This window comes from Mobula hypostoma, chromosome 5, assembly GCF_963921235.1.
Source record: "Mobula hypostoma chromosome 5, sMobHyp1.1, whole genome shotgun sequence".
NCBI classification, from domain to species: Eukaryota; Metazoa; Chordata; class Chondrichthyes; order Myliobatiformes; family Myliobatidae; genus Mobula; species Mobula hypostoma.
This window is the reverse complement of record NC_086101.1, coordinates 123,139,557-123,167,032: the sequence shown is the minus strand read 5'-3', so window position 1 is coordinate 123,167,032 and position 27,476 is coordinate 123,139,557. Positions and strand designations below refer to the sequence as shown.

The window sequence follows — 27,476 nt, the reverse complement described above, 5'->3', positions numbered from 1 at the left end:
TTAGCTCTGGCTTCTGTTCCTGCACATAACAGTACAGAAATCAGAAATGGTCACGTGCTGGTGCTTGTGATCTACTGCTCCATGGCCAGGCTCACCATCAAGCTCAGTGACAAGCACAAATGAATTAAGCAGAGACCAGATGCACTTCATATAAAGTCCATTAGCTTTACACTAAGGACAGCATTGCTGATCTTGACTGACAAGAGAAGAGTAGGTAGTTAGCATATTTATTTCCATTTAATTTTACCTTTATGTTTTAGTGAATCTCCAGCACTTACTTAATGGCTTTCAGTAACTTTTAAGGGTTTTTTAAAATTATCAAAATCAAATGAACTGTTTAAATGTCTCTAATTATCAGATGCTGTTAGACCTACTTACAGGATTTTCAATTTTATTTCATATTTTCAAGATCTGCAGTATATTAATTTAGGCCACATTTATTGATTTTTCTTACAAATCATCTCTTCCAATAGCTATAATTTTTTCACCAATATTTCTGGAGTCTCTTTTTTAATCCCTTCCATCTACCCTCCCTGAAAACAATGAGTATAAGGTTACTGAGCAAATATTTTTGCCAATCTTTAGGCTATGCTTCACCCATGGCCATGATATCATAGGAGATGCATTTGTGCTCTTCACTTCAATTTTACATTATGTTTATTAAGCTGATATAATTGAAAACTGGGGTATTTTGATTCCTTGGTTTCCTCTACCTTCCGAACAAAACTCCCACTCTCCACATCCAAATGTTCCATCCCAATGGTGCTGTCAGATTCCCATCATTCTAGCAAAACAACTTAAGTCCTCCTGAACAACAACAGCAAATTTACCTACACATATATTGGTCTCAGGCTACTGAAAGGCAATGTAATCATCCTACATTGATACCACTTTGTCTAGAAACCTAAAGCAATCCTCCTTTCAGCATTTAACAAAACATCTCATGATACTTTACAGGAGTATCAGCAAAGTAACACTTTCACTGAACCACATAAGGAGATATTGGGTCATATCCCTTTAGTACAGTTATGCAAGTATATTTTCGGTTCCACCTTAAAAGAGCAGAAGATGTAATGGGGTGGGGGGGGGGGAGAATTCCAAACCTTACGATATTAGCAGTTGAAGACAATTGCTAATGGTGGAGAAATTAAACCCAGGGAAACACAAGATAAAAAATTACAGTATTGCACACATGTTGCTTCTATTTGTAACAATTGTTTTGTTTGATTCTCGGTAATATCCCTCCAGTACTTCAAATATGCTCCTTCATAAATGGAGTCAGTGTTTAGCTATTCCACACGTCATCTGGCAGGAACTGCATTTCCAATCAGTACCACTTCTCATTCAAGCTTGCTTCCCAGCTTAAGACTTTTATATCTCTCACATGAACAGCTGACAGGTGAAAATGTTGACCTCTACTGAGACTTAACCACAAGAAACAGTTCTAACAACCAACATATTTAAAATTATTAGTGTACTGTCAAGTTGAAATAGAATTTTAAATTAGATCAGAATACACTCACTGTCAGACACTATGAATTAGTAATTAGATGTGTATTGTACAATAGTGCAGCTAAAGAAAACACTACATATTGATATCACCTTTGATGTAAGCAGGTTAAAGGAAAACAAAACAGCGAGCATAAGGTGCCATTCAAACCGTCATTGAATAACTTCTGTAAATACAATTAAATATTTATCAAACATGATACTGTGTCCCCCTTATTCAAAATCCTCCATTGTATTTTTCTTTTTAAATTCTGTAGAATCATGTACAAGTATCGGTATGGAAATTATAGCTACCACATTAAATCTACATGGCAAGGCTGAGGTGCCATAAGGGTTTTCATCTGTCGATCTGCACAAGAATTTAGTCAGAGCACTCTAAACATACTAGCAATTGAAAAGTACTTAAGAAGAATGTTAGTTCTCTCAGTTCAAAAAGGGGTTTGATCAGTAAGCTAGAAAGTTTGGTTTGGAATAAATGATTGCAAATGCATGCTACAAGGACCTAATCTTGCCCTGCTTAACATAAAGGGAGAAATAATTCTGCGTCAAAGTCTCAGATGTCTTTCAGTGCTTCAGATGGGATCACGAACGTTCACCCAGTTTTTTCTCCTCCTTGTGACTCCTTCGGAATTGGCTATTATGCCCAATGACATCACAAAGAACAAACATTAAGTGGGGGTAAATAAATAATAGTACACCACAGCATGCCAATTTAAACTAATCCTATGTGCCTGCTCATAGTTTTTATTCCCTACATGCTCATGTGTGTCTACATGTCTCTTAAATGCTGTCATATCTGTTCTATCACCTCCACTAGGAGAGCACTCTTGGCACATACCAGTCTCTGTGTAAAATAATTTACCTTGCACATCTCCTTTAAACGTTCCCCTCTCACCTTAAATCTATGTGCTCTAGTATTTGACATTCCCATCATGGGAAGACGACTATCTTTTTAATACCTCTCTTTAAGTTTATATACTTCCACTAGGTTTGTCCTTCAGCCTCAGATGTTGCAGAGAAAACAGCCTAAGCTTGTCCAACTGTCACTATACCCAATATGCTCTAATCCAGGCAACATCCCAGCAACTTTCTCGGCACACTCTCAAAAGCCTCTACATCCTTCCTGTCATGTGGTGATTAGAACTGCACACAATTTCTCAAATATGGTCTCATAAAGTTCTATACAGCTGTAACATGACTTCCCAGCGTTCATACTCCATGCCACGGATGAGGAAGGCAAGACTTCATACACCTTCTTTACTACTATCCACTTGTATTGCCACCTTCTGGGAGCTGTGTGATGAAGGTCTAGTTATCGAAACCCACAAATCCAAAGCCATGTGAAGAATCCACTTTTTATTTCTAAAAAGTGAAACAAGCATCTTTTCTGCAGGATTGCACTGATGCCATTGTTAGATCAGTATCACAGAGTGAAGGTTGGCATAAATTGCATAGTCAATCACACATACATAGGCATGTAGTTCATCCAGGACACAAGATTCTCCAAAGACTGGGAAAAAAAAACTGGGCAGTAATTATAAAGGTGGTTACAGCAACTAGACAAATGCAAAGATTTAGATAAACAATAATAAAAAAGGAACAAAAATATCTCAAGTAGGTGGCAACAGATTGTCAGAGAAGGGATAAGATGAAGCAGAGGAGAGCTAAAGGAAAAGGAAAACATCTGAGAGTTAGACATGAGATTGAACCCTTAAATAGTTGTATTCATAGAATCAAGCAACTTGTGAAACATTGATATCAGGCAGGTCAAGCAAACAACAGAAACTTCAGAGACCACAGGCATTATGTTTTACCCCAATAAATCCTAAATTCAGCACCCCACAGCAAGTTGTTTAGTAGCCAACTGAGCACCTCATCATCTCTTTCCTATATTTTTTTATTACCTTAGTGCCAGAGGTAAAAATCGATTTGGAATGCAGAACAGGAGTTCCACACAAGGCATAGTTTGGCTCTACAATGTACAGACTAACAGGATGATAATCAAATACTAACTTTTAATGTCATAATTTCCCTTATCACATGTACTATTAATGCTCCAACTGCTCTAACTCAAATATCAGGAACGCATACTAATTGAAAGTAAGAACATTTTATAACCATACAATAGCAAAAAAGCAGCTCCTGTATCCTTTCCTTACACTACAGCTGAGAAAAAGTATTTCCAAAAGTTTCAGCCAAGGCTGTGTTTCAGAAAAAGATTGGGGATATTCATTCAACCACAGATTTTTCTTCAAAACTTAATCTTAAAAAATAATCCAGTTCAATTCACTCCCCATAAATAAATCAAAATATATATCAGGATAGAAAACTAAAATCATTTTACATCATGATTCTCATCTGTTGTTCTTGTCAAAATTACCACACTAAGACAAGACCCTTTCAAGCCAATCCTGGAATCACACCTTTGCAGCAGCAAATGTTTCATGGGAAACATGTTTAATTAAAGTTCTTCCTGGCACCAGCCAAATCTTGTTTACGCTCGCTTCAAAATCGATAACACTGAACCCCAAGGAGAGCCGCTGACGCAACCTGCACCTTGGTCATCTCCAAGCCTGTGGTATGTAATCATTCCAATAAGTCAACAGCCGCAAGGCATCCCAGACGGCATCTCACGGCGAGTACTCAAAGCGTGCATGGCACAGCTGGCTAGTGTGTTCACAGACATTTTTAATCTTTCCCTCTCCCAGTCTGTAGTGCCCTCCTGCTTCAAAACATCCACCATTGTCCCTGTACCAAAGAAAACCAAGGTAGCATGTCTGAGCCACTGGTGTCCTGTTGTACTCACCTCAATCATAAGAAAATGCTTTGAAAAGCTGATCAAGGACTACATCTGCAGCATGCTACCACCCACACTGAACCCCCTACAATTCACCTACTGACACAACTGATCAACAGATGGATTATAGTTCAACATTCAACACCAGAAATCCCCCCCAGGATTGACAAGAAGCTCATAGATCTTGGCCTACACCTTGTTTTGCGCAGCTGGATCCTGGACTTATTGTGGATCACCTGCAGGTGGTAAGGATGGGCATCTTCATCTCTGCTCCTCTGACCCTCAACACAAGAGCTCCCCAGAGCTGTGTCCTGAGACCCTTCCTCTACTCTCTATACACCAACGACTGTGTTGCTACACACAGCTTCAATCTGATCAAGTTTGCAGATGACACGACGTTGATAGGCCTTATTTCCAACAATGAGGCGACAGCCTAGAGGAGAAGTCAACGCCCTGACACAGTGGTGCCAAGAAAGCAACCTTTCCCTCAATGTCGAAAAAACAAATGAGTACAGGATTACAGGAGGAACGGAGACAGGGTAACCCCTATTGACATCAATGGGACTGTATTGAGAGGGTGAGTAATTTCAAGTTCCTTGGTATACACATCACCGAAGATCTCACCTGGACCGTACATACTGGCTGTGTGGTGAAAAAAGCACAACTAGGCCTCTTTCTCCTCAGACAGCTGAAGAAGTTTGGCATGAGTCCCCACATCCTCAGGACTTTCTACAGGGGCACTATCGAGAGCATCCTGACTGGCTGTGTCACTGCCTGGTACGCAAACTGTTCTACCCTCAATCACAGGGCACTGTAGAGTGCTGTAGACAGCCCAGCACATCTGTGGATGTGAACTGCCCTCTATTCAGGACAATTACAGTAGCAGGTGCATAAAGAGGGTCTGGAGGATCATCAGAGACTCCAGCCACCCAACCACAAACTGCTTCAGGTGCTACCATCTGGCAAACAATACCATGGCACTGAAGGCTGATTTATACTTCTGCGTCAAATGAACACCGTAACCTAGGCAAGTGGCCTACGTGCGTTGTGAGCATTTATATTTGTGCGTTGGTGTGCCTGTGTCGCTCTGCAATTCGGGCACGTCACACATGTGCACACACCTGCCTGTGCAAGAATTCATGATCATGGTAGCCTTTCTTGGGGTAAACAAGTTTAAAGCGAGAGTCTTTTTTCATAAAAGCGAAGTGTGTCCTCCAAAATTTCGGAGGTCTGTAAACCCTTATGGAAAGCATTGCAGCCAGCGTTCCTTCCCTGCCCTTCAGTCACCCAATGGGAAGCTATTGCAGCGTAGGAGGAAATGTGATGCTACCAAATGGACCAATCACAGTTGTTGCAGTCTGCGTTGGCGCGACATGTAGTTACATTTTGGGAGAGGTGCGTGTCAGGCTACAGCGTAGGGATCCGTGTAGGCTCTGTGTAGGGTTCGCAGCAACACTGTACCTACAGCGCCAATTTGACGCAGAAGTATAAATCAGCCTTAAGGCTAGGACCAACAGGCTCCAGAACATCTTCAATCAGATCGATCAATACACATTGATCTGATTGGATATCCATCTTTGCATACATGTATGCAAAACAATTACGTGTACAATCTTAATGTTTGGGCAATATCCTTCCATATTTCCCTTCCTTAGTGTTTATACTCAGTGGTGGAGACGTAACATAAAGATTTTTTACTCCCTCATGTTGTAAAATGGAGGTAAGAAATAAAATTCTAATTCTAATTCTAACCAGGGGTCAATTTACGATGACCAATTAACCTCCCCGGTACATCTTTGGACTGTAGGAGGAAACCGGAGAACCTGGAGGAAAAACCACATATTCCATGGGGAAGTACAGAGTAGACACTCCTTACAGTATGGTGCTGGAATTGAACTCTGAGCTCCCGAATTCCCCAAGCTGAAATAATCTCACTCTACCCGCTATGCTACCATGGTGCCCCCGAATGTCGAATCTTCTCTGGGTCAATGGCACATTCATTATCAGTTTTCACATCAGTGGGGCTGATAATGCACTATTTGGGAGATACATGCCAGAAAAGAAATGTGCCTTCACAAATAAAAACCTGAATAAAAACCCAAGTGTTGAATTTCACATTTGAGCAAAAGGATGTCCAATGCAAAATATGCACAAAATTGGTTAAGCCTATTTTCAACTGTGCAACACTATTTCTATTTCGAATTGAAACATAGAAACATCGAAAACCTACAGCACAATGCAGGCCCTTTGGCCCACAATGCTGTGCCAAACATGTACTTACGTTAGAAATTACCTAGGGTTACCCATAGCCCTCTACTTTTCTAAGCTCCATGTACCTATCCAGGAGTCTCTTAAAAGACCCTATCGTTCCGCCTTCACCACTGTCGCCAGCAGCCATTCCACACACTCACCACTCTCTGAATAAAAAAATTTACCCGACATCTCCTCTGTACCTACTTCCAAGCATGTTAAACCTGTACCCTTTCATGTTAGCCATTTCAGCACTAGGAAAAAGCCTCTGACTATCCACACAATCAATGCCTCTCATCATCTTATACACCTCTATCAGATCACCTCTCACCCTAAATCACTCCAAGGAGAAAAGGCCAAATTCACTCAACCTATTCTCATAAGGCATGCTCTCCAATCCAGGCAACATCCTTGTAAATCTCCTCTGCACCCTTTCTATAGTTTCTACATCGTTCCTGCAGTGAGGTGACCAGAACTGAGTACAGTATACCAAGTGGGGTCTGACCAGGGTTCTATACCGATAACTGTAGGAAAGAATTTCTAAATCTGGTGTTTAGAATCACAGCAAAGGATTCGAACAGCTCATTCTTGGTAATATTTCTTATCTCACTTTTCTTTAAAAGATGACTGCAACATTGTAGGTTAACTTCCTAATTCCTACCCCTACTCACATTTAGCCTCCATCATTTCCAAACAAATTTTTTCACCCCATCAAGTTTTTGTGTAATCTCTGTACACTACAATGAATCAGTATTACAACCCAATGAACAAAAAGAAAACTGCTGGAGGAACTCGGCAGATCAGGCAGCATTTGTGAATGGAAATGGACATTAAGTGATTTGGGTCAAGACCCTTCATTTGGATTGAAAAAGTAGGGAGAAGTAGCCAAAAAAAAAAGGTGTGAGAGAAGGGAAGGGAGAAAAGCTGGCAAGCAATAGGTAGATTAGATGAGGAACGCTCTGGCAGATGGGGAAGTGACTACAATGTAGTACCTTACCTGCTCCACACCTTGAGCAGTAGTCATACACAATGCAGTCTGTTTGGAATCTAAAGCCTCTTGGAGTTTTTCCAGAAGTTGTCTTATTTGCTGCTCCTTTTGATGTAATTGAGCTGTTACGGAAAAGTGCTTTTGCTGATGTTGGGCCTCCCTAGTTTTCAATGTATTGTTCAAGTCACTGTAATTCTAATACAAAAGATATATTTCATCAGTGTAGAAATGACACAGGTAGGACACATACATAGTCATTGTCATAGTCATACTTTATTGATCCCGGGGGAAATTGGTTTTCGTTACAGTTGCACCATAGATAATAAATAGTAATAGAACCATAAATAGTTAAATAGTAATATGTAAATTATGCCAGTAAATTATGAAATAAGTCCAGGACCAGCCTATTGGTTCAGGGTGTCTGACCCTCCAAGAGAGGAGTTGTAAAGTTTGATGGCCACAGGCAGGAATGACTTCCTATGACGCTCTGTGCTGCATCTCAGTGGAATGAGTCTCTGGCTGAATGTACTCCTGTGCCCACCCAGTACATTATGTAGTGGATGGGAGACGTTGATCAAGATGGCATGCAACTTAGACAGCATCCTCTTTTCAGACACCACCGCGAGAGAGTACAGACACTGTTGTACACTTCATAAAATAGAGTGGAAAAGATTAAATAGGCTGTCGGTTAACCAGGACAGCCATTTATTTGGGACAACTCTTAAAGAACAAAAACTATTCAAGAAAATAGCTGGAATTCCCTACATTTACTTGTGACACTATGCCACTTAATTTGGACAGGAGACTTGCCGAATAGTTTCTAACTCACATCAGTCACACGCATTTGCATGACTTAGACATGGCACCTTGCTTCAAGTGAAGAGTTTTTAAATAGCATCAGTTGTGTGTGTTTGTGTTCAAAAGCAGCAAATCAGCTGGGAGTAAAAGTCAAACAATTTCATTACTTAAACAAACTAGTAAATGTGAAGTATTTGAAGGTATCAACAGTCATTTTAAATGTTATAATTAAAATTAAGATTTGGAGGATGCAATCATTGACAGCATTGTATGAAGGCAGTCCATTATCTGCACGAGGTGTCTGCACTGATTTTGTTTGTTTACAGTCAAAAGAATACGATACCAATGTATTCCTACGTCAACAACTATTAGGACCTAATGAACAGTTTTATTGTACCATAGTAGTATTATTGATGTCAGGTCACTTGGCTGAGTGCTACTGGTACCATGTAACCCGGTACTACCTGTCACATGGTCGGGTGGCAAGACACCCTGCAGGATGAAAAACAAGACCTGTCAAAGGGCGGATGAACCCTCTCGTAGGGTCAACGGCCAACAGCAAACACGTGCCGTGAAGCGCGGAAAGGGCATCCCTTGCATCAAAGCTTGGTCTGGCCATTCACCGCAACAGAACTTCCCCCAGCCATCTTGGACTCACCATGCCACTGGATTGGGAGGGGATGTCGAGAGGGTGGGTCAGGACCTGTGCAACCTCCTACTCACCTAAAATTCATTCACGCACATGTTGTTCCTTTCTGAGGAGTGAGATATCCTCAACACACCCAAGTCCTCTAGTGACAGACAAGTGGCGAAGCAGTAGGCTTGACCAGCTGGGAGCCATAGTCACAAGTCTGCTTGCAGGCAGCAGGGGGAGAGTGGTCGCACATGGATTACAGAGCGGAGATCCGGTGAGGCAGCACCCTCTGCGTTTGAGCAGCCCTGTTTAGGGAGGCACTGGTCACCCTATAATTAGGGAAGGGCCTAGAAAAGGTGGCTCAAACAAAGCCTGCTCACACCAACCTGGCCAGTCTGCCGTAGCTGGTGGGTCGTCCAACTCTAGCTGTAAGAATCACAAGCAGAATCTGATCGTCGCCTCATGGAACATTCAAACTCTGTTGGACAATGCTGACTCAGATCGCCCAGAAAGACATACTGCACTTGTTGCTCGTGTACTCAAGGACTACAGAGTGGACTCGCTGAAGAGGGTGCGCTTTGTGAAGAGAAAGGAGAGTACACATTCTTCTGGCCTGGCAGGCCCAAAGAACGAAGAGAATCTGGTGTGTGCTTGGCTATCAAGAACTGTCTCGCAGCAAAGCTATCAACCCTGCCTGTTGCTGTAAATGACCAAATCCAGACCTTGCGTACACCTTTGCAAGGAAAACGCCACCTCATCATAATCAACGTATACGCCCCAACTCTGACTAATCCCAGTGAAGTCAAGGAGGCACTCTACAGTGAGCTGAAAAACACCGTCAGTAGCGTGGCAACTTCCAATAACCTGCTGTTGCTGGGAGACTTTAATGATCTACTGCTCCTCTCGATGTGCACAGAATTCAAACTGTGCATCACTAACACACTCAACAGGAATTCTGCAGATGCTGGAAATTCAAGCAACACACATCAAAGTTGCTGGTGAACGCAGCAGGCCAGACAGCATCTATAGGAAGAGGCGCAGTCGACGTTTCAGGCCGAGACCCTTCGTCAGGACTAACACACTGTTCAGATTGCCAGACAAGCTCAAATGCACATGGACGCATCCACGATCTAAAAGTTGGCATCTCATTGACTCGACAACGAGACATCTCTGACGTTTGTATCACCAGAGTTAAGCATGGAGCTGAGTGTTCAACTGATCATCAAATGGTGTGTTCGATCTATGTCCATCAATCAAACCTCCACGCAGACTGAATGCTGCCAAACCACTCAAAAAGCTGAACACCACCAAACTGAAACATCGTGAGTGTGCTGATGCCCTGAAATCCTCTATGGAAACTGCTCTAAGCAGACTGGTTGAGAATCCACCAGACAATATTACTGAGTACTGGAAAGCCTTCAAAGAAACGGTCTACAGCACTGCCCAGGCAACCACAGGGAAAGTCAAGCGCAAGCATCAGCTCTGGTTTGATGAGAGCAACCAATCTGTGCAAGACCTTCTAGGAGCTCAGGCAGCTGCACACCAGGCTCTTCTTCGACACCCAGACTCAAGTTCCAAAAAACATGCCTTTTTGAGTGCAAAATCAACTTTGCAGAGGCAGGTCAGAGCTATGAAAGACCAGTGGTGGGCAAACAAGGCCAAGGAGCTACAAGCCTTCGCTGACTGTAATGACACAAGAAGCTTCTATGAAGCAATCAAGGTTGCGTATGGTCCATCAAAACAACGCACCTCACAACTCCTGAGCAAGGACAGTACATCCATCTTCACTGAGAAGTCAGAGCACATGAAAAGATGGCAAGAACACTTCCACGAGCTGCTGAACAGACCAGGAACCATCACCAATGAAGCACTGGGCACAGTACACACTCGACCCATACTGTTTGAGCTAGATGCTCCCCTTCACAAGGTCATCAAAGCCATCAAACAGCTAAACAAAGCACCAGGGCCTGACGGTATCGCAGCTGAGATCTACTGGTATAGTGGTCACACACTGACATCATGCCTGCACTAGCTGTTCAAAAGTTGTGGGGAGCTGCAGAACTACCTCAAGACTTCGAAGACGCATCAATAATGACCATCTACAAGAACAAGGGAGACAAGAGAGACTGCAACAATTACCATGGCATCGCTCGTCTGTCAGTTGCGGGAAAATGACTCGCAAAGATCATCCTTAGATGCTTGGTGTCCAACATCAGTGACAACATCCTTCCAGAAAGCCAATGTGGTTTTCGAACAGGCCGTAATACAGTGGACATGATCTTTTCACTGAGGCAGCTCCAAGAGAAATGTGTTGAGCAGCAGAGAAGTTTCTATGTCACATTTGTTGATCTAACCAAAGTGTTTGACTCTATTGGTAGAGATGGCCTGTAGAAGCTCCTACCAAAATTCGGCTGCCCCCCACGCCTAACCAACAACATCCATCGCAGTTCCACGAAGGCATGGAAGGCTGCATCAACATGTGTGGTGAGTTATTCTTTGCTGCTGTTCTTCAGGGTGCCACATCAGACCTGAAGTTAGGAGTCTTCCTACAAACAAGGGCTGATGGCAGGCTCCTTAACCCGCAAGATTGAGAGCAAAAACAAAAGTCAGGGACATTGTGGCGCATGAGCTACAGTTTGTTGATGACTGTGCACTGGTTGCCCACTCTCTCGAAGACTTACAGGAAATCACCAGTCGCTTTGCCAGTGCAACCAAAAGCTTCCGACTGACAATCAGCCTGAAAAAGACGCAAGTTTTGTACCAACCGGTTCCTGGCTCAAGCTACGAAGAACCAACTGTCCTCATTGATGACACTCATCGCAATGCTGTCAACAAGTTTTACTACGTGGGCAGCATAATAACATCCTCAGCTTCTCTGGATGTAGAGATTAAGTCAAGAACCAGAAAAGCCTGCTTTGCCTTTGGTCAGCTGAAAGATCGAGTTTGGTCACAGAACATCAGGTTGGCCACCAACTTCAAGGTATACAGGGCCATTGTCATATCAACCTTGTTATACGGATGTGAGACATGGTGCCCATATCAGAGACACTTACGCCAGCTTGACCAACTGCAGCAGCGTCACCTACGTTCTCTGATGAAGATCACCTGGCGAGACCAAGTCTCTAATACCAAGGTCCTCTGGAGCCGGAATGCCAGCAGTTTCAACCTTGGTGATGTCAGCCCAACTGTGCTAGGCAGGACATATTAGAATGCCTGACAGAAGACTGCCCAAGGACATCTTGTACGGCCAACTGTCCAGTGGTACCCGAAAACGAGGAGGCCAGCGACTACGGTACAAGGATGTTCTGCACAGGAGCCTCAAGAAAGCTGACATTGTCCCATCAACATGGGAGGATCTGGCTCAAGATCGCTCACAGTGGAGGGACACCTTCAGAAAAGGTGTGGACGCTGCTGAGAACAAGCTCAACAAGGCAACAGAGGAAAGGCACAGGAAGGACCACAACAGAGCTTCTGCCCCTGCTGCCCCTCACCTGCCAAGTACGTGGCAAGCAGTGCCTGTCAAGGATCGGCCTGGACAGCCACTCCAGGACGCACATATCAACCCCCACTAACTGACTGAAAGGAACCATCATCATCTTATGGGTTGGAGAGCCAGAAAGACATTGGTGTCCTAATTTGTTGGGCATTTCATTTAAATTCACAAGTTGTTACTCAGTTTGCCTTTCTCATACAAGTGTTCCCCGCTTTTCGAATGTTCGCTTTATGAAACCTCACTGTTACAAAAGACCTACATTAGTACCCTGTTTTTGCTTTCAGAAGGTGTTTTCACTGTTACGAAGAAAGGCAGCGCACGGTTAAAAAATCAGCGCGCAAAATAATTAGCGCGCGATAAAAGGCAGAGTGCGCCCCGAGCAGCCGCTCTCCCCCGGATTCGGAACGGTATTGCTTTAACACGTTGCATTGAGCAGCCGTTAGCAAGATGAGTTCCAAGGTGTCGGAAAAGCCTGAAAGAGTAAGGGTGTTGCACTTAGCGTAAAACAAGACATAATTAAGCATTTCGATCGTGGTGAACGAAGCAAGGACAAAGTGAATTTGGCTTGTAGAAGTTGACGAAGATGATGTTGAAGAGGTTTTGGCATCCCATGACCAAGAACTGATAGATGAAGAGCTGATGCAATTGGAAGAGGAAAGAATAACAATCGAAACCGAATGCAGAAAGTGAAGCAACTGCATGAGATTTTCGCTGCAATGATAAAGTACGACTTTAATTTTGAAAAGGTACGTAGGTTTAGGGGATATATGCAGGATGGTTTGAGTGCTTAGAAACAACTGTATGATAGAAAAATGCGCGAGGATCAGCAGTCAAGCAAGCCTTCCACATCAGCCACAGCAGATGACGAACCTCGACCTTCGACATCGAGGCAGGCAGTCATAGGAGAAGATGAGCTGCCTGCCCTGATCGACGATGAGATGACACCCCCGTGTCCCACCACCCGGGCCCCGGACAGATACCATACCGATTCGCGAAGAACGCAGCGGTAGCTGGGAGGCACACAGCATATCTTTAAGAAAAAAGCCGAAATAAACATGCTAATTAATTAGGTGCCGCCTAGCACATAATTGTCGGCACAGATCAGAGGCGATGCAATCGTCAATTGCCTCTGATCTGCGCCGACATTTACATGTCGGGCAGCACCTAATTAATTAGCATGTTTATTTCAGCTTTTTTCTTAAGATGTGCTGGGTGCCTCCCGGCTACCGCTGCGTTCTTCACGGCAATGTATCAGGTCGGCGGCCCGGAGGGTGGGGGCCACTGCACCACCCAGCCTGCGACGACTCAGTCTAACACACCATCATCAGTGTGCTCGGCGCTGTTTTCCCAATTCCAGTAAGTGATACTACACTGTACATACATTATTTCTACTTTATATAGGCTGTGTATTTTTACGTGTTATTTGGTAGATTTGGCAGCTTCATAGTTTAAAGGTTACTGGAGAGCACGTTTATGCCAACAGCGCTTGCGTGAGATTTTCTGCCGAGAGCGCTTGCGTGAGATTTTCACTATGGAGATCTGTGCAGGCAATCGTTGTAGAGAAGTATTTCTACTTTATATAGGCTGTGTATTTATCATATCATTCCTGCTTTTACTATATGTTACTGTTATTTTAGGTTTTATGTGTTATTTGGCATGACTTGGTAGGTTATTTTTGGGTCTGCGAAGGCTCACAAAATTTTCCCATATAAATAAATGGTAATTGCTTCTTTGTTTTACGACATTTCAGCTTACGAACCGTTTCATAGGAACGCTCTACCTTCAGATGGCGGGGAAAACCTGTACTTTTTTTTTTAAACTATTTCCATGAAACTCCAGCAAGTTGAGACGTCACGTAATTGGACCGAAATGTACTGGTCCCGATGTGTCCCAATTAACCAGAATTCATAGTAGTTCCAGAGAGAAAATACTGATATATCAAACTCTTCATCCTTGATACACCATTAGTAGGTCCAAATGATGCTAACCTCTCAACATATATACACCCGTTGGAAGACTGACAGCGTGGAATCCATAAGATCACGTTGGTACGATCCATCTCCTCAGACCAGGCAAACATGAGTTATTTGGCAATACATTATCATGCTACCACTGGCTGACCTGGATAATAAATCAAAGTTTGTTCCTATAAACAAACTTTATGTGTAGCTTGTATTATGCTTCTGCAACTTGTCCTTTACAACCTCATCAGCCTTACCTACAACTAAACAGGCCCAAAGATCTGAAATTTCCCAAATTCTATCTTTATCCCTATGTTTAAAACTTACCTTAAAACCTACCAACCTTGACCAAGCTGTGGCCTGTTCAAATATCTCTTGTCATTATTTGTCATAGAGTTACAGCGAAACAGTACAGAAACACACTTCAGCCCAACTTGATATGAAACACTATGTGATTACACTCCTGTGAATAGTTTATGTTAAAGTGAATGCAATGTTTAATGCTACTTGTAGTCCTGTTGCATTGAAGTTCAAATACGAGAAAATAGCAGGAATATTTTCTCCTAAGAACTCCTCAAGCTTGCCCTGCCATTCAATATGATAATGATTGATATATTCTAGCCTCAACTCCTCTTCTCTGCCAATATCCCCTCTGAGCTTCAGAGTCTGCGTTGGATACGTGATTATGGTAATGCAGGTACTGTAGTTCATGTCTTTCCTTCCTCTGTGAAGCACAAATCCCAAATGAAAGGTTACAGAACCTTTACACTTGGGTACTGGAAATGACATTAAACAATCTTGAACCTTGAACAGAAATCCTTACGAAGGAATGGAAGAACTAGGAGACTGGCGATATGCACTAGAAATCTCTACTTTGCACCACATGGTTCACATTATGATTTCAGAGTATTTCAGAATGAGGTATTTCCCAGAAACGTGTCAGAACACAGCCCTTTTCCTTGAATTCAAGGGAATCCAAACTGGGGTCCATGGACCCTTTGATTAATGGTAGGGGTCCGTGGCATAAAAAAAGGCTAGGAACCCCTAACTAGATGATATTCCAATCTGACAGGCATGATTTCAAAGTTTTGGTTAACACAATTTTTAAAAATTAGAGAGGAGCATACAATAATCTCTCTCTCCCACTATCAAGTAAACCAACCATACAGTTGAAGAAGCAACAAACAATCTGCTGGAAGAACTCAAAGCAAATGTTATTATCAAAGTACACATGTCATCATATACAACCCTGAGATTCAGCTTCTCGTGGGTATACTCAATAAATCTATAGAATTGTAACTATAACAGAATTAATGAAAGAATGCCCAACCAGGACATTCAACCAGAGTGCAGAAGACAACAAACTGTGCAAATACAAAAAGAAAGAAATAATAATAATGATAATAAATAAGCAAGCAATAAATATTGAGAACATGAGATGGAGAGTCCCTGAAAGTGAGTCCATTAGTTGTGAGAACATTTCAATGATGGGGCAAGTAAAGTTATCCCCTATAGTTCAACAGCCTGATGGTTGAGAGGTAGTAACTGTTCCTAAACCTGGTGGTGTGGACTCATAGATTGTTACTCCAAATTCCAGCAGCCATTGTCCCTTGTACTTCTATTATACACTTAAAGGGAACTACAGTGGCTCTTCAGGTTAAGTGAGACCAGACTTATGGAAATCTGACATTAGCTCAATTCTACCATAAATTTTAAAACATTCTTTAAGAAAGTGAAGCTTGTTACAGAACTGCAAACATCTTCAGGAGTTAGGTATTGATGCTGCAGCGAATTAACTCAAAAGATGAATTATCTTTAAAAATGCTTACATGTGACCTCTTCACACAGAACAGATGTCTTTTAGAAAGCAGTTCCCTGTTCGGAGCAAACACAAAATACTCTGCAGATGCTGGGGTCAAAGCAACACTCACAATACGCTGGAGGAACTCAGCAGGTTGGGCAGCATCCGTGGAAATGATCAGTCAACGTTGCGGCCCAAAATGTTGACTGATCGTTTCCACGGATGCTGCCCGACCTGCTGAGTTCCTCCAGCGTATTGTGAGCATTGCCCTGTTTGTAGCAGAAGGCCACTTCGCAAGTTTACTTTGGAAAATGACAAGTCAAATCCCTTAATTATTGACACTTGCAGTATTTTGTATTACCAATGTCCACCAGAAGAATGATTAAGACAAATATTTCCACCATTTGTTGGACCCACAGAGGCTTTTGCAACCAAGTGCACCACAATCTTGCATCAGTTAACTGTGATGTCACATTAAAACCGTAAATATTGATGAGACAGTTGCAGTATTATGGGACGTCCTGCTCATCATAGTACAAGAACAAGGTGACTGAGCCAGAGTGTGCAGAAAAGACTCAAGTTTGTTGCTGGGACTGAAGGGCTTGAGTTAGAAGGAGAGCCTGGATAGACTGGAACTATTTTCCCTCGTGTGAATAAAACTGATGGTGATGATATATGGTTTTTAAAATAATGAAGATCAAATGGAAACTGTAGATAGTCTCAGTCATTTTATTAAGGTAGAGAAGTCTGAAGCTGGAGTCCAGGGTACATGGAATGAGCTGTCAGTGGAAGTGGTGGAGACAGGTACAATTACAATGTTTTAAAAGGCATTATTAACACTTGCATTGATAGGAAAACTTTAGAATGATATGGTCAAATGCAGTTAGCTTTGGTAGGCAACTTTGACGACATGGTGAATTGGGTCAAAGGGCCTTTTACTATGTTGTTTAACTCTATGACTTCATGATTTAAAAACCAAATTTTGTAATTTACTATTTAGCTATACACTTTATTGTTAAACTACTTCTGAAAAAGATATCAGTTCAACAATCTTTATTATATTAATTCATAAACTTATAAACTTATCAACTTATGAAGATTTAAATAAGCTGTACACCAAGCAGGCAATGTTCTCCAGGCAAACTATAGTACAACAGGCAAATAATATTGCTGAAGGTTAACAATGCCATCAAAAGTTAGCAAGTGATCTATCTACAAAGATACCATCGAAAGGCAAACATGAAAATGCCACCTGGTTTCCAAAAGTAAAATTTTTTTTTTATATACAAATTGCTTTTTCTTGCAGGAACTTTACCACTGACCTTTTGGTAAGTCTTAATCTCTAAAGCATGAGCATCCTCCTGATTCCTTAGCATCTTCTGCGTTTCCAAGTTGAATGTCTGCAGCTGCTGGATGAGTTCAGCTTGTTGGGCTGCATGGTCAATGCTTTCTTTGTACAAGCCCTGCAAGTCCAGTAATTCCTTCCTGTGTGATAAATTTATGAATTATATATAAATAATTTTACTGGCATCTGTAGAAGAAAAATTGCTAAAATTGCTGATGGCTAATTGAGAACTCTATTACATGTTTTGATGTCACATCACCCAGATGGGAGGGCAAAACTTCTTTTTTCCATAAACTTCAAAGCAATTGCTCACAATTCATTTCATTGGCTGAACAGGAAATTCATTATTACATGCTCAGAAACTTTAGCTTTTACTAGGATTGGAATTGTTCCTTTTAGGATCCTACTAATTTTAATCAAAATAAACTTTGAACATTAGTAGGTAATTTTAACAAACGACAATAGTTGTTGACAAAAATTGACAATAATTAAAATATAATTGTTACCTTTGAAATACCATCTTCAAAAATTCAGCAACAACTTGCCTTTTCAGAAATTAACACTCAGGGTACAAACTACAGGTCGACCTTCACTGATCCGGCACTGGGACCTGAGGAGTGCCGGATTAGTGAAAATGCCTAATTACAGAAGGATCACATTAAGCATAATCAGTGCCGGATTATCGAAGGAACCGGATTACAGGTGGTCAGATTAGTGAAGGTTGACTGCAGTAATTTCTGTTTTATAGTTGGAGTTCCAATCTTTTTGCTGAGAATTTGTCATACTGATCCAGATTTTGTCTAGATCGGTCTGACATTAAACTTTAGACTTTTAAATTCCTTTGTACAGGATCTTGCTAAAAGAGAGAGCTGGTAACATTGTAGTGAAAAAAAATAGGTATCATGGATCCGAGTTAACAGGGAATGCAAATCAATTTCTTTATAGCCAACCAGAATCCAATGAGTTGATTTCAATCAGATGCAGATTCTGAAAGAATGGGGGTAAAAAGGGATTGGAAAGAAAGAGGGGAGAAAAAGTAAAGTAGGAGAGATGGATTGCACTTGAACCAGAGGGGGACCAATATCCTTGCAGGGAAGTTCATTGGTTTTACATGAGGGGTTGTAAACTAGATTGACACACAGTGGGACTCTGAGCAAGAGCAAGTCCTGGGACAAAGCAGCATTCATTAAGAGCAAGTCAAGGTACATAGTAAAAGCAGGGAAAGGAATATTCAGTTAAACTGCATTTATTTCAAAGTTTACGTTTTAACAGGCAAGGCAGACAAGGTTGAGCGTGGATTCATTCTGAGGACTATGATGTTATTGCCACAACAGAAACATGGTTGAGAGAAGGGCAGGACATGCTGCTCAATATTCCAGGATGCTACAAGTTTGATGGAAATACGGATAACCAAGGAGTGGTAGTGCTTTTTGATAAGGGAGAATACAACAGCAAAACTTGGAAATTACATACTTGGGGGATTGTCCAGTGAAGCCATATTTGTACAACTTCAAAAACGGGGAGGGAGTCGATAGCGGAGCTATATTATAAACACTCCAACAGTCAGTAAGAACTTGAGTTGGAGGTATGTAGAGAAATTGCACATAGTCGTAGGAATAATAGGATTGTATAAGTGTGAGAATAAGTGGCATTCATTAGGCCACATAAGTGTTAAGGGTGTGTACAGTAAAAATTTGTAAAATCTGCTCAGCAGAGTTTTCTGAATCAATAATATAGAGGGCCATATTTGGGAGGATACTGGACCGACTCTTGGAGAATGAGGCAGCAACAATAATTTTATTAGTTTTAAGAGAACAAAGGAAAAGGGTAGGACAGGTGCCCAGGTTAGGGTACTCAACCAGAGCAAGGCTAATTTAGGGAGAATTAAAAAAGATTTAGCAGAGGTTAGTTGGGTGAACCTGTTTGAAGGGAAAGTGACAGTGGAAGATTGTTAAAAGTGTGATATCAAGAATCCAGGAGCAGCAAGTTTTGTTGGGGTGAAGGGTAAACCTGGCGAGTTTGGGTACCTTGACTAATGAGCTAGTCATGAAAAATAAGGAAGCATTTATTGATTTTAGGATGTTGAGAGGATGACTGTAAAAAATGAATACTCTTAATAGGGATATCAGGAGAGATGGACCTGGCTGGGGAGGTTAAGGAAAATCTCAAGGGATTCTATAGCTACATTAAGAGTAAAAGGATGACTAGGGAGAGAGTATGTCAGGTCTCACCGATATACAAGAGGCCACACAGGAGAACCGAACGCAGTATATTACCCCAACAGACTCACAGGTGAAGTATCACCTCACCTGGTAGGAATGTTTGGGACCCTGAATGATAGTGAGGGAGGTGGTGCAGGGGCAAGTGAAGCACACATTCCACTTGCAAGGATAAGTGCCAGGAGGGAGATCAGTGGGGAGGGATGAATGGACAAGGGAGTCGCAGATCCCTGTGGAAAGCAGAAAGTGTTGGGGGGGGCATAGGGAAAGAACCCTGCTATATGTAAAAATGCATCCCCTTCTCTCAATTCCTCCATTTCTGCCGCATCTGCTCTCAGGATGAGGCTTTTCATTCTAAAAAAGAGGAGATGTCCTCCTTTTATAAATTAAGAGGCATCCCTTCCTCCACCATTAACGCTGCCCTAACTGCATCTCTTCCATTTCACACACGTCTGCTCTTACCCCATCCTTCCACCACGGTACCAGGGATAGCGTTCCTATTGTCCTCACCTACCAGCGCACCAGCCTCCGCGTCCGGCACATAATTCTCCGAAACTTCCCGCCACCTCCAACTGGATCCTACCACCAAATACATCTTTCCCTCCCCCCGCACCCCATTTTCTGTTTTCCGCAGGGATCGCTCCCTATGTGACTCCCTTGTCCATTCGTCCCTCCCCACTGATCTCTCTCCTGATACTTATCCTTGAAAGGTGGGGGGAGGGCACTCTCCCCTCCCACCCCGCCTTTCAAATCTACTCCTCAGCTTTTTTTTCTCCAGTCCTGCCAAAGGGTTTCGGCCCGAAACATCGACTGTACTTTTTTCCCATAGATGCTGTCTAACTTGAAAGTTTCTCCAGTATTTTGTGTGTGTTGCTCAAACTTCAAATCTATGTCTGTTCCTTTTTCCACAGCTCCCCCCAATCCCTCTCCTCCCCATTCAGAGAAGGTTTAGGGTTCTCCTACCATCACTTTCCATCCCACCTGTCTCCACATCCTTTGGATCATCCCCAGTAACACCTTACACCTCCAATAGGATTTATATCACCAATTTCATATTCCCAATTTTTCAGAGGACACATTCCAACCAATACTGATTCTATTTCATCTCCACCAATACCCATGTTCCCTCTCAATGTACCCACAGGAGCTGAACTCTTGCTCTTCTTCCTCCTCCCTCCCCAATGCTTCAAGGAACCAAACACTCCTTCCAGGTGAAACAGCAATTCATCTATACTTCTCACTTGCATCATACACTGGGGTGCCCTCTACAGATACCTGATGAGGTAACGTAGCCTTTGGCCAGGTGTAGTTGTCGTCAGATGGTGCCCAACCTCCATAGTGTTTCAACCCTTAACCACTACACTCTCCAGTTGGGGAGTCAACAGTGGTGGCCTAGTCACTGTCCATCTGCCCCTGACTTCCAGCTCAACTCCTCTCGCCAGCTCCATTTCCAGCAAGAAGCTCTTTCTGCTTCCTCCCCCAGCCTGTGAGCCACTTGGTTCTTGCTCTTTTCAACAAGGCCCAGTGCAGACAGCAACCTCCATGCCGACCTTGTCAGGAACCCTTCACAGCCAGTCTCCACGGGGAACAGCCACGTCTGCCATCCTTTGTCCCTAAACTCCTGGATGAAAGACTGGTACTTCAGCGCTTTCTCTTATGAGCCTCCTCGCATTCTTCCTCCCATTATACTGCCAGCTGCACCAGACTGATTTTCTTGTCTTCGGTGGAAGTGTGGTCGAAGTGTGGTTTGCACTACCTCTGGGAGCTGCAGCTTCCTCCCCACATCAACCCTCATCTCCCATGATTTGGCAGTTTGCAGCAGATTGGATTTTAGTTTCTTTGATATGACTGGTGTGGCCCTCTTTGATGAAAATGACTGGCTTATTTGCCTCTATGCCAGCTGGTCTCTTTACATCTTTCCGCTCCAGTGTGTCAGCAAGGGACAGCAGGACCTTGACGTGGTGACGCCTATACTGTCTTTGTGTTAAAGCTGTTTTGCATCCTGACAGTATGTGTGCCAGAGAACCCCACTGACAACAAAGCTTGCAGTTAGGGTCCTCTCTCAGCCCTCATGTCTGCAGCTGTGGTGGTGTACGGAAAGTGTCATACTTGGACCACTGGAGGAAAGAAATGCAAAAGGGCTTGCATCTCCAAAGCCCTGCCCAAATAATCTTGTGCTTGGGAAGATCCGGGTGCCCTGTAACCCCAACTCCACTGGCTTCGAAGCCCGCCTTTCAGCCTCGCGGTTACGTACTTCTGCCTAGACCATGTCACACTTGCACTTGCACACCGTCACCGGAAGTGTGCTGAGCTGAGGCATTGCCATCCCAGACATGGGTTGCCAATGATGTCTCTCAAATGCAGGGAGCTCACTGCATGGTCTATGGCCACGCTGGTGGCCCACTTTCAGCCTGATTTTGTTTTGACTCCTGCTTGGTTTATTAGCTTGTCATCAGAGCTCCTCAGCGTCAACAGGACTCTGCACTTTGCCACCTTGAATTCCTCCACTACCGATGACAATAGCAGCTGTAGCTGGCCTGATCTTATGTAGAGCCCCGCTGAAGAAAAAACTTCGAGGGATCCCCAGCCACCTCCACAGGTGCATGTTGACTTCTACAGTGGTCATTGGGAAATCGTACACCATAAAGAGCCAGAGAAGTTTTGATAGAAGACCATATCGGAAGAGCCGTGTCTTAAATTTACCAGGGAGTCAAGTTTTGTCGATCTTCAGCCACTCTTCAGACTGCTTTACAGTGTCGGTGATGCTGGCACTGTCCATTGTTGTTGCCTTAAAGCACTTTCCAAGACACTTTACTGGGTTGTCCTGTATGGATGGAATGACTTGAAGACTGAACTTACTAGTAATCTTGCCCTTTTTGATCACCATGCATCTAGACATCCTTGCCTTGATAGCTAAGATAGCTAAGTTGTCCAGGGTTTCTGATACCCATCTGGCTCAGACATGGGTTACAATGGTAACTGTGATGTCGTCCATGAACACCCCCACCCAATATTGCAAGTTGTTGGATGCTGGACTCCAAGACCAGGCCTCGGGTTACTTCTGCTGCTGATATGAAGAGGTTCATACCCATGACAAATAATATGGGGGAGATGGTTTTTGGAGGTCATCCCTTTTTGGAGGTCTTCCCACCTGGTTGTAAAGTGGGCTGAAGTGAAGCATAGCTTGAATCCTCCTAGGTAGCTGGTGATCGTGTCTCGTATTACTGGTAGGATATGGTAGTGGTCCAGGCCAACTTGGATGAGGATGTGTGGAATTGATCAGTAGACATTGGCTAGGTCTAACCAAGCAACTGATGGGTCGCCTTTCTTTTGCCTGGCCTCGCTGATAAATTGGCTGATTATTGAGGTGTGTTCAAGGCACCCAGAAAAACCCAGGATGCCACTTTTCAGGATGGATGTGTTGATATAGTGGTTCTCCATTAATTAAGAGTTCAGCCTTCTCGCAAGCAACAAGAAGAATATCTTGCACTCCATGCTAAGGAGGGAGATTGTCCTAAACTCGGTGATGCAGAGGAATCTTCTTCCTTGGGAATGAAGCACCCTTCAGTCTTTTTCCAGCTTGATGGGAGAGAGCTTTTGGTCCAAATCTTTATTATCTTCCACAACTTAGTAGGAGTTCGGGGCATATCTTATACCCTTGGAGGGTATACCACTTGGACCTGGGGCAGCAGATGACTTTGCTCTTTTGATGATAACCTGGACCTCCTGCCACTTGCATTCTGCCATGTTCAGCTCAATTGCTGGGATTCTTGTTTGGGGGACTTTTGGATTAAAGTCTAGTCCGATTTCTATGGGGATCGCTGTGTGATACCCGCAGAAATTCTCCCACCTCCTGCTTTGAACTGGTTGGAATGCAGAATTTTCACTGGCTGAGAAGACCCCTGGTGAATGTGAATGAGCTTTTAAAGAAACTGCACTCTCCTTCTCTTTCTCTCTTCTTTGCTTTCGCAGCTGCTCCACCCTCCTGAGCTTGTGCAGCTGTACCTGCAGTTTGCTGGTTAGATCTTTGACACCTTTTTTGTCAGGTGAACTGTTTTTGAATTGTTCAGGGGCTTTATCTTGCTTCTCAGGTGGCGAATCTCCCTTTCCCTCCTGTTTGGTTGCCATGATGGTTTAAGATCCCCTCCATTGGACTGAATTGCTCTTTTGCAAAGGTGAACACAAAGGCTGTGAGGGAGTCAGTTTTCCTCTAGACGGGTCCTGCCAATGTAACTTCCAAGATGCAATCCCGGTCATCAACGAACTGCTTCCAAGATACATTGACTGATGATCTAGGCCACCTGATCCTCTCTTTCCTTGATGAACAAATTTAGGTGCATGAGGAGGCATGCATTTGATCCCCTCTTCGGCACTGGGGCGGCTTAGGTGGGCAGAGACCTTCAGCACTTTGTACCCTGTGATATACGCACTATAGAAACTGATGCACTGGGTGACTACATCCTTCCTTTCCTTTCAATTTGCTACAATACCCTGTACATTTTATAAAAGTGGCATGGTAGCATAATGCTTTCGAGCACCAGTGATTGCGAGGTTTAATTCTCGCTGTTATCTGTAGGATTTCATACAATCGCCCCATGATCATGTGGGTTTCCTCCAGCCACTCTGACTTCCTCTCACATTCCAAAGACATCTTGTTAAGATTAGTAAATTGTGAGCAGGCTGTGTTGGTGCTGGAAGCATGGCATCACTTGTGGAATGCCCCCAGAGGGATCCTTAGACTGTGTTAGTCATTGATGCAAACGACACATTTCTTGGTATGTTTTGATGTTTCAATATGCATGCTGAAAAGTTAAATCTGAAGCTAAAGATTCAAGTGTACAGTCATTTTAATTTTTCATTCCACTCTCACTTAGGCCTGCTATTTTTGGCTTCCTATGTTATTCCAGCCAAGCTCAATGCAATTTTTAAGGAAAATCCTTGCAGTTAGCCACATTATATCCTTCCAGAGTCAGAATTGAATTTCTGATGATCAGCTACTTTGTTTCTCATATTTTCAAACTATAGTTGTCTCCTCATAGATTCATATCTATCTCTTCTGTTCATATCTGCAAAAAATATATGCCTTCTGTTATTTACTTCTCTTTATCACCCTCTTTGAATTAATGTTATTACCACCACTTGAGTCAACCACTCTCTCCCAGTGCCTCCATTTGTTAAAGACCTTTTCTTTGTTCTTTACTCTCCTCCTCCTTTTGCCTGCATCTTACAACTGCTTCTCTTTGGACAGGTCCACCTGACCACAAGGCCCACATCAGCTATAAATCACCCATTTTACAGTAATCCTACATTAATTCCCTCTTTATTCTTCCCACATCCTCTTCAACTTCCTCCCACCTCTCTCCCCCAATTCTACCACTCACCTACATAAGACGACAATTTACTATAGCCAGTTAACCTATTAATCTATGTGTTTTTGGAAGGAGGGAAGAAACCAGAATATCCAGAGAAAATCTGTTGAGGGCACAAATAGAACATGCAGACTCCACACAAGCAGTACCTGAACGCAGGATTGACCCAGGTCTCTGGCACCCTACTTTAATGACTCAACTAGCTGCATCATTTGTGTCACCCAGACAGTTGAGACCAACCTGCTGAGCGTGTCTAGCATTTTTTGCTTCTATAAAGTATTATTAATTTAAATTTGAGACTTTTAATGTAACCATGTAAATCTTCAACAATCTTCAAAATCTGAAGGGATGAAATTCCTCAATCACTACATTAAATTCTCAATGCCAGAAAATTTGATTGACAGTAATCAATGCTCATCAGAAGGATTCTTAGACTTAAGTGAACAACATTTAAAATTTTATCAAGCTTAGTTGAGAACTACCAAAAAAAAGTAAGTGAATTTTATGTCCTTCAATAGTCAGAGCAAAGATAGAAAGATGCCACAACTATGCATTTAACAATACATATGCTTCTTGTACCATTTACCCATAAATAATGGCAAACACCATCCAATTGATTGGATGATCTGGGTGTTTGTATTTTAAGAATCCATCCAAAGCCAGACTATAGATCTTAAGAGTGCCTGGTCTCCCATCAAGTACTGGTATTGTTTTATTATCACATCTCCCAAGATACAGTGAAAAGTCTGCCTTGCATACTGTTCATACAGACCAAATCATTACACAGTGCAATGATGTACAATAATGTAAAACAATAACAATGCAAAAAAGTGTAAAAACTACCAAAAAGGTCAAACGCAGGTTAACTATAAAGTGGAGGATCATAACGAGGGAGATTGAGAGGTCAAGATTCCACCTTATTGTACGAAGTCCATTCAAGGGTCTGATAACACTGGCAAAGATAGAGGCTGTCCTTAAGACTAATGATATATGCTTTCAAACTTCATAATCTTCTGCCCGATTGGAAGGGAGAAGAGAGTACTTCCGTGGTGGATGGGATCTTTGATTATCAGTTCAGTTCAGTTTTCGTTTATTGTCATTTAGAAATGCATGCATTAAAAGATGATACAACGTTCCTCCAGAATGATCTCACAAAAAAACAGGACAAACCAAGACTAAAACTGACAAAACCACATAATTATAACATATAGTTACAACAATGCAAAGCAAAACCATAATTTGATAAACAGCAGACCATGGGCACAATAAAAAAAAGTCTCAAAGTTCTGATAGACTCATCATCTCACACAGGCTGCAGAAGGGAGGAACTCTCTCCGCCATGAACCTCCAAGTGCCGCCAACTCACCGATGCAGCACCACTAGAAGCACCCGAACGCAGCGGACTCTGAGTCTGTCCGAAAACTTCGAGCCTCCAACCAGCCCCTCTGACACAGCCTCTCCGAGCACCATCCTCTGCCGAGCACTTCGACCCCGCCCCGGCCACCGAGCAACATGCAAAGCCGAGGACTCAAGGCCTTCTCCTCCGGAGATTCTGGACCACACAGTAACAGCAGCAGCGAAGCAGGCATTTCAGAAGTTTCACCAGATGTTCCACCGTGCTCTCACGTCCGTCTCCATCAAATCAGGATTGTGCACGGCACCCTATTTGACAAATAACAGACATCACCACCGGAGTGGCTGCTGCGAGCTGCATCGTGTCGCCATTATGCTGGCTATTTTACTTAGGAAGTAAGTAAGAACATTTAAATCTCCAGTGGAAAACATAAACATGATCACATGCATGAACTACAGCCTCTACACTCTCTTGAGATACAAAGACACACAACTCTTCTTTGTCTGTGAGCAACAGCATGGGAAAACAACCATAGACAGTATCCAGATGATAAAGCAAATGCCAAACATAACTGAAAAAAATCTAAAAGCTGGTGATAGGCATCATACAATAACAACCATTAGAGAATGCAGTTAGCATTTTGCATCAAGAATCACTTTGTTCTATCGCCAACCCCTCCAAGCAAATTCAGATCACATACTTATCACATGTACATCGAAACATACAGTGTAATGTGTTGATTGTGTTAACAACCGATACAACCAAGGATGTTTTGGGGGCAGCCTGTAAATGTTGCCACACATTCCAGGCCAACATAGCATGGCTACATTGTTCAGCAGAGCAACACAACAACAAAACACCAACAGCGAAACAAGCCCCTTTTCTTCCTCCCAAGCACTCACTCTCTCTCTCTCTCGCACATACACAAACACAACCACAGAGGATTAGCAAAATGGAG

General features: G+C 42.8%; 1 protein-coding gene across 4 annotated transcripts in view; it reads right to left on the bottom strand.

Annotated features, from left to right (window-relative positions):
- The window catches only part of cntln (centlein, centrosomal protein), a 538,558-nt gene that overhangs the window by 398,748 nt on the left and 112,334 nt on the right, over positions 1-27,476 (bottom strand). For 3 of the 4 annotated variants that reach the window (XM_063048919.1, XM_063048920.1, XM_063048922.1), the window contains 2 exons: positions 17,554-17,716; positions 7,554-7,739 (listed from right to left, as the gene is read on the bottom strand). In XM_063048919.1, the coding sequence (XP_062904989.1) occupies positions 7,554-7,739; positions 17,554-17,716 (349 nt within the window). The remainder of the gene's footprint in view (positions 1-7,553; positions 7,740-17,553; positions 17,717-27,476) is intronic. The other variant, XM_063048921.1, reaches the window with a different exon arrangement.